We start from the raw sequence: 8427 nt of genomic DNA on the forward strand, positions 1-8427 counted from the left end.
TTTAAAAAGAAGGAGTTTTTTTGGAAAAAATAAAACATTTCACTTTTAATTCCCCTGCCTTTTTTTTTTTTTTTTTTTTTTTTTTTTTTTTTCTGCAGGATGCCTCTGCACAAGTCCAGCTCTGAAGACGGATCTGGAGGTAAGCTAACATGCAAAATTGGGTTTGTCTTTAGATTTGTAAGTGGATCTAGGATCTGAAGGTTAATCATAGTCCTTGTTGATTTGTTGGTCCCTTTAAACTGTAACCGACATTTGGAACACGTTGAGGCTCAGTAAACATGGAAGGATTTTGTGCATCAACCAAGATAATGTTTTCTTCTTCTAGGTAAATGGGACAATAAGAAGAAAAACAAATCGTTTTGGCAGAACTTCCGCAAATCTCAGCACAAACCGGTGGCCCGACAGTCATCCAAAGGTTGGTGTGGCCTTAAATATTAGTGTATTTTATATGATAGATCTAAATGGTGCATAATATTGAAATGGATAATGTTAGTTTATTTATATATATATATATATATATATATATATATATATATATATATATATATATATATATATATATATTTACCCAAAAATAAAATAATAAAAAACATTAGTGTCCTTTTTACTTTGATGCTGATCCAAATACAGTCCAATGCAACCAACCCTTGGATGCCCCTAATCTGTAAACTGTTAACCCGTGTGTAACTTAATTTTGGTCTAAACTTTATTTTATTTAATTTTGTGGTATATGTAAATTTTTATTCTTGTAAAAAAAAAAAATGCATTTTTTTGGCTAAACACTTTGTAAATAAACCTCTGTCTGATTCTAAATTCAGCTTTTCTGAGAAGACCTCAGGGACTTATAGTAGAACATAAGTAAACAAAAATCATAATGACCAAGGAACACACCAGGCAGGACAGGGATAAACAAAGATATGGCTACATTAGATCTCCCAAAAATAAAGAGTATAAGTGCAAACCAACCATGACGTGGCTGTCCATCTAAACGGATAGGTTGGGGAAGAAGAGCAGGATTTAGGGAAGCAGATGAGATGCCTACGGTAACTCTGGAGTTTCTGTAGAGATCAACTGCTCATGCAGGGGAATCTGTTGACGCTTTTAATTATCTCCACAAATCTGGCTTTTATGGAAGAGTGGCAAGAGGAAAGCTTTACGATTTAATGAGAAGATGAATGGAGCTACATTCAGTGCAAACCTAGAAAAAAAAAAAAAATAGAACAGTTTGGGGGCTGCAAAAGACTTGGCACTGAGCTAGAAAGACCCTGGACAGTCATAGCTACAGTGGGATGCTTTAGATTAAGACATTTTCCTTTGTTAGAACGGACCAGTCAAGGTTCAAACCTAAATCCAGCTTGCAAATCAGATTAGTCACACACAATCCAATTTGAATATTTTTGCCATTTTGCAAGGATTATGGGCAAGAAAATTTCCCTGAATGTGATAGAGGCGAGTACAGCTGCAAACAATTTGAAAAATTGCAGGGAAAGTTGGGGGCACTGGATATCGATCCAAACCATAATTTTCCGATTTATATTTTTTTTAAAAAATTGGGAAACAGCATATCAATTTTCTTTCATTTCACAATTATATATCTTTTGTGCTGGTCCATCACATAATATCCCAATAACATGCAAAGTTTGTGGTTGTGGCGTGACAAAATATCGCCAAGTCTCCAAGGCATGAATAAAGTTGCAAAGCAATTGCACTCTCTCTTGGTTTCTTCATGTTTGCCCTTTGGTCTGATCAGGAGAAGATATCGGCTACGTGGCCAGTGAGATCACAATGAGCGATGAAGAGCGGATTCAGCTGATGATGATGGTTAAAGAGAAAATGATCACTGTAGAAGAAGCTCTGGCTCGGGTAGGAATCATTTTCCTCATCTCTTTTGTCTACTCCCCTCCCCGCTTCAATGACTTAACCAATCTATAAACCAGATTCAACCCACGCATTTCTTCCCCTTCCTCCTGGATCCAATTCCCTCCTCCCCTTGTGCTCCATAGTCTTACAGTAGCACTGGCTTACTAAAACTCATCCTTACTAACCCAAACAAGGCCCCGTATCTAACACTGCATTGTCCTTTTTACCCACACATACACAGACGATACACAGTCAAACTCCAGATTAACTGGTGTGTCCTGAGGTTCAGTATTTGGAGGATGTTTGGGTTTGAGCTGCTGGTGTGTGTGTGTGGGTATGTTGTTCAGCTCTTAATGTCAGTGTTGATGGTAATGGTGAATTAGTAGCTCAGTAGCCCCACCTGTTGGGAAAGATGTTTTGGTGTGTTGTGGTTTTTCTCTACTTGGACATGGTGGACAATCACTTGGCTTTCCTGTCTTTGTTCTTGTGGCCAGTCAGTTGGTTTTTGTAGGTTTTCTTTTTCTATTCTCACTATTCTGCTTCCTTCTTCTTTTCTTACGTCCTGTCTTTCAAATTACGATAAGCTGTGTTTCTTTGTTGTGTATGGCTTGGATAGTTGGCCAGAATTAGGAGTTGGATTACACATGTTTACTATCGTTCTACTTTTTTTTTTCTGGATGTGTTTATTTTTCTATTTGTCAATAATTTAATTTCAACTGCCTTATTCAACATATGTTTTATCTTAATCTGTGCAGAATTGTGGTCCGTCTGGTCAGCGGTGTAATAAAAATTTAGCTTGTGCTGATGGACTGATTGCTGCAAAGTCACCAACTTGAACATTTTGAATAATAAACTAAAATTGACTGCATTCTTTTATAACTTAGAATCTATCAAGTGATTGGATTAAACTGACTATATTGTTATGTGTATAAATTATATGTTTTTTGTGAAGTGCATCGAAACAGCATTTGTTGTGAATTGGCGCTATATTCATAAAGTGAAATGAATTGAGTAAATGAGTAAAAACATACAGTTTTTAACAAAAAAAAATAATATGATCTAATTTATTTTCAGACAAACAGAAAAGCAGCAGTTATTCCTGCTGGTAAAAAAAATAATCTTTTATCCGTTGTATGTTACTGGTTTCTGATATGAATCTGACCAGATTATTCATTGCATTAAAATATGAATGCTTAGTTTATTACTGAGCGAGTTAAAATATTTACTTTCAACACCATTGGTCTAGCTTGTAGTTTGTCTGATTCAGATCAATTCTCAATTGGATTTTTCAAAATAGGAACATTTTAAAGCATCTTTTAAATGCTGTTTCATTTACTTTTAAACCTTGACATGTGTTTTAAATTTATTTTACCCTGTTGCGGCCTTAGCATGTTGCTCAGGCAGAGCGCAGCAGATGTCACAGTTGGAAAGCGGGGGAAGGAGGGGCTAAGGGGTTCCTGTCAGCCCATGGTTCCTGAAGCTACCCAAAGTAAAACTTTGTGAAAGCACATGCAGGGTCATTGTGTGACCTTGCCAGACCTTGGGAGGGCTAAATAGAAATGTTTGGTTACTTCCACTTTTTCTTAGCAGTCTGTTTGCAATAATGTTCCATGTGAAAGACATGTGCCATCAAGCTAAGAAACTACTTGTTGTAATCTAAGACAATTTTGGCTCCAGTCTGATAAGCACATAGCTCAGCTTACTAGGCAGAATTTCTATTTTCATTTCTATTTTTCTCTAAACTGATTGGATTCTGGGCACCATCCATAATGATAACAACTCCAGGGAATCCCCCGCTCGACCCTCCCCTGCAGTTCATAAGTCCTTAACTGTTCCCTATAAAAAGCCAAAATGGCGTCACAACTCTAATCCACAAACTACTCTTTGTGTGTCCAAGGCATCAACTTGTTACATAACATATTGAAGTTTGCAATCGCATTTAAAATATATAAAATGAGATTGTGGTTTCCAGCTCCATGCTGTAGCATTTAGATGTCACTGAATCACTGTGAATGAACGCTGCTGAACGTCCTGTGTTTCTGTGGTCCGGTAAATTATAGCCAGACGTAGTGTTGCTGGGTGAGAGTGGGTGGTCCGCCCTGTCCCTCTGCCTCTCTAAACTTTTCTTCTCCATGTAGCTGAAGGAGTATGAGCGCAGCAAACAGTCCAGCAGTACTGACACTGCAGAGTGGACTGAAGGATCTGCAGCCAATCTAAACCTGTCCTCAAATTGCAATGTAAGTACACCCCTCCCTGCCTCTCCCAACACCCCACCAAACCCCCCACCCCTCACTCTACCTCTCTTAACACTCTCACCTTTAAGGTTTTTTAGTGAAAATTGTGCTGGAAGTGGGAATGTTATTACCTTGGCTTCTCTATCACTCTATCTTTCTCTATTATTCACAAATAGACTGAGTTGCAGTGTGTCTTCCTTTGGGGAAAAAATATCACATGTGACTTGATCAAATTCATTTTGCCTCAGAAAACTTGGATTTTCTAAAGTATTTATTTGTCTCAACTGCTTTCTTGATATGGCAGCTCATATAGATAAAAAAACAAGACAAACAAATAAAACATCCAGTTTGGTAAAAGCACTCACCCATATGTATTAATCAGTTTTGTCCCGCCACGTACATCTCATTTGAGGTTTGTTCCTGTGGAATAAAACGGAATCTTGGCCTCAGTCCTTTGGAATTTCGACATGCAGAAAGCCAGTTTGAGGGGTGGACTTAATCCCTGTGAAATCTCTTTCAGCAGATTTTGTTAGCAGGGATTTTGTGGTTACCTGAAAGAGATCTGCAACCCCTGGAGGAGGCTAATGCTGTAAACTCTTGGGCTCAGGAAATCGAATCCTGTTCGGTGACAGTCAGCTGTAGCACCTTGCAAGAGTGTTAATTCCTGTCTAATCCACGTACGTTAATAGGTTCTATTTAGATTTTCTTTTTTCCAATGGACCAAGGAAAGTATTGTGTAGTTTTGTTATACATTTTATTTTTACAATCTTTGGAAAAAAAAAAAAAAAAAAAAAAAAACTCCTTAAAGTCTGACATGCACTTACTGTTTTGCCCCCATAATATAACATAATAGCACGGCACAAGGTCAAACTTACTGAGACATGGCCGTGCTACAAAATGGACTGGTCAGGCAAGAAAAAGAGTCAACAGACCCATGGTAACGCTGGAAAAGCTGCAGAGAAGAGCTCAGGTGGGGTAATCTGTTGATGCAGCAACTATTATTTGTTATAAAATCTGGCCTTTTTTTGGGGGGAAAATGGTACAAAGAAAATAACTGTTGAAGCAAAGCCAGAACACGTTCTCTATAAAGTTTGCCGCAAGCCATCTGGGTGACAGAGTGAACATCTGCAACAAGTCATGCATGCACAATGCCATCAGTGGTGGAATAAGGGTCGACCTGACCACAACAAGCTCATCATGGAAAACACTTGTGGCATCATTATGCAGTGAGGAGCACAGTTGATGGGAAGATGGATGGTGTGAAACACAGGGGGAATCCTGAGAGGCAAAAGCTGTTTGACTCCACAAGTCTTGAGGCTGAGATATCCTCCTTCCAGCAGGACAGTGAGAATGAGCTGCAATGGATAGATTTAGATCAAAGGATTTGTTAGAGTTATGCGTTTGTTCAATTAGACTGAGATTAAGACTTAGATGTAAAAGGAACTGTGGCAAAAGTTGTCTCAAAGACGATTACAAAAAAAATTCTGCTGATTACAAATGTATGCCATAATTTACAGGTAAAAAAAAAAAAAAAACATTATTTTTACTTTCTCTTTAAAAAAGATGCATTAATTTGTCAAAGTGTACACAGTGTTGTAGTAAAAACATGTCAATATTTGTGGGCGATGCACAACAAAATGTGAAAATGTTTGAGTGTGTGAATACTTAAGCATGTGGACACTGATTGGTGTTTTTGTTCATTTACTATGATTATCAAGAGAGGAACTTTCAGCCAGACGATCTCATACATTGACCCACTTTTTATTTTAAGAAACGGAGCTTATCAAAACAAAAAATTCCCAAGAAGGCTGAGAATCTCTTCCCACCGTATCTGCGCTGTTGCGATATTCCGTAGCAATTTTTTCATTAAGCAGTCCACACTTTTTTCCAGAAATAGTCTCAGAAATAGCAAATGTTTATTTTTTGTTATTATAAACTAACTCATGACCTCATAGTCTTCAGATAAATACATTCAAAGAGGAATTTCCGCACATCATCAAATTCACCGCCCTGCTTGCTTCTGTAAACTCAAGCTCTTCCTAAGACATAAGATAATCAGATGCATATAAAAACGTTAGCGCTTGAAAGTAATTCAGTTGAACCCAAGGAAATCGGCGCTTTTTTTTTTTCTTGCCATTCTGCAAAGATTCAAATATTCTTCAGGATAGCGATTGATGATTTCCTTCCACATCAAAAAGTAGGTCAGTTATGGCATTCATAAACTGAGCTCAGGTCCTATGCGCTCTCTGGTTCTTTGATGTGGGTGCTTGAATTGTGCATGAGTGTGCTGATCGCATTAATTAGTCCGCTGAACCTCGCTGCTCACTTCCTGTAGGAGGAAGATGGATCGATTTGGGATTTTATAGACATGAGAGGGGGGTTGAAAAGTTACAGTACTGAAGGAGTATTGTGTAGAGGAACACACACTTTGGCTCCAGAGGCAAATGCTGGAGGCAGAGAGGAAGTAAGGGCGTTAGGGAGAGCGAGGATAAAGGACTTAGACTTGTCCCCAAGGTCTGAAAAATTGTTGTGCTCTCAGCTAAGTCTCATTGTCTGAAGTTCCAAAGTTGCCCACTTTAGGACATATTTCCTCTCTGCTGAGGCCTCTGCTGATTCCTCTCCTCCTTTCCAGAAACGGATTTAGGTCAGTCCCAAATTCAAAAAAGTCAACAGTGTTACTCATCTGAGCTGGCCTGCGTTCTATTTCCAGAAACATGCATGTTTGAAGTTGACATGTTTGTCGTCTTCTGCCTTTTTGTCTGATGCGCTCTTTCACCGCTCCCTGGGCGATCTGAGCCTAACATTCCAGGGCTCGCCATTAGCGATTTGGGGGCCAAGGCAGGGTCAGAGGGGCTCAAACGCCGGGATTGTTCTCGACGCACAACACGCCTTTTCTCTGCTGGCTGTGTACAGCGCAGCACTTCGAAACAGCCCCTCATTCCTCTCTGCTGAACTCACTGGACAGGCTCCATCTGCCAGCATGCAAACAGGCATGCAGATATGGTTTTAGATGCGTGACAGTGCGGTCAGTATGGACGGATTTACTGGTTCTGTTCTTGTTAAATTGTGGGATTTTACCAGAGGAAGCAGAATGCTGCTTTCATTAAGGAAGTGGTAGGTAATGTATGTATATTGTGTAATGTATGTCATGGATTTTGTTGATAGTGCTAGTGGTTTTTGACATTTACGAATTGTTGTGCAGAATAAAGTTTTTTTAAAATTTTAAAGTTGTTTGCGGGAGTTTGTGAACAGACCTTATGGGAGTTTTTGAATTGAACTGGAAATAGTGGAGGAGGAATTTCTCCTTTGACCTTGTTTACAATAGCAGCCATTTAGCCCTCCTTGATTCATGGCTTCATATGTTTGACTCTCTTTTTGTCTGACTCTCTTTCCCCTGATTATCTCGTTATTTGCATGGATGACTATCCTTGGTTCTGAGCTGAGAGGGTTATTGTCACCCTCCCCTTACCATCCTCTATAACCTTTTCTTATGGAAAACCATGTGAAGACAGTTATACAATCTAACTTGAATCCGTTTGCTCTGCTGAACCTACAGCCTTTTTGCACGTTGTCTTTTTTTCACTTATGTGCATTACATTTTCTGAAATGAACAACCTTGGGTCTCAGCCAGATTTAATGAAAAATTGAAGGAGTCAGCAGAGCGGTCAGAATTGTGTGATTCAGCTGGAGGACTGTCTGGGTTGAAGGTGCAGTGGAGTTAAGGGTTTCTGCAGGTTTGGCAAAGGCCTAAATGAATTGCTATAATACTTTTGGTCTTGTCTGCAGGCGAACATCACCTTGAACTGAAATTATTGTCTATACAAGTCTGTGATGAGTGAATTGAAGAGGTTAAAATTTCAACAATACTTCATGAGCTGTCTTCTTTTTTTTAAGCTTGGTTAAAGTTTAGATAGACGACACACCTACAGGTAACCCAGTGTTATTATATTGGAATATTGACTACTTTGGCTCTTTAATAATAAAAAATAATAATAATAAAATAATATATATTGTACTGTTGCATGAAACAATCCAGGATATTCCAAGGCATGGGCTGGTATTGCTACATAACCTAGTATAAAAATGTCAGTTTACCACTAATTACATAAAAATACTGTTATTTTTAGCATTATCTAGAGATCAGGATTTTGATTGATTTCCAATCTCAACACAACTTTACTTTAAGCCCAAATTGCCTTGTGGTAATACCATAAAAGATTAAAACGTATATTTATATTTAACAAAAAAAAAAAAAAAAAAAAAAAAAAGAATTTGGAAAAAAAAAAATTTTTTTTTTAAAAAAAAGAAAAAGAAGTTTTTGTTTTTTTCCTTT

The 8427-nt window shown here is 38.2% G+C and overlaps 1 protein-coding gene across 8 annotated transcripts in view; it reads left to right on the top strand.

Moving 5' to 3' along the window:
* sash1a (SAM and SH3 domain containing 1a) overlaps positions 1 to 8427 on the top strand; it is a 199260-nt gene that overhangs the window by 166158 nt on the left and 24675 nt on the right. For 7 of the 8 annotated variants that reach the window (XM_015034962.1, XM_015034963.1, XM_015034968.1 and 4 more), the window contains exons 5-8: positions 99 to 139; positions 326 to 415; positions 1751 to 1863; positions 3999 to 4097. In XM_015034962.1, the coding sequence (XP_014890448.1) occupies positions 99 to 139; positions 326 to 415; positions 1751 to 1863; positions 3999 to 4097 (343 nt within the window). The remainder of the gene's footprint in view (positions 1 to 98; positions 140 to 325; positions 416 to 1750; positions 1864 to 3998; positions 4098 to 8427) is intronic. The other variant, XM_015034964.1, reaches the window with a different exon arrangement.

Source organism: Poecilia latipinna, unplaced genomic scaffold, assembly GCF_001443285.1.
Source record: "Poecilia latipinna isolate Pla-1442-1.1 unplaced genomic scaffold, P_latipinna-1.0 Scaffold318, whole genome shotgun sequence".
NCBI classification, from domain to species: Eukaryota; Metazoa; Chordata; class Actinopteri; order Cyprinodontiformes; family Poeciliidae; genus Poecilia; species Poecilia latipinna.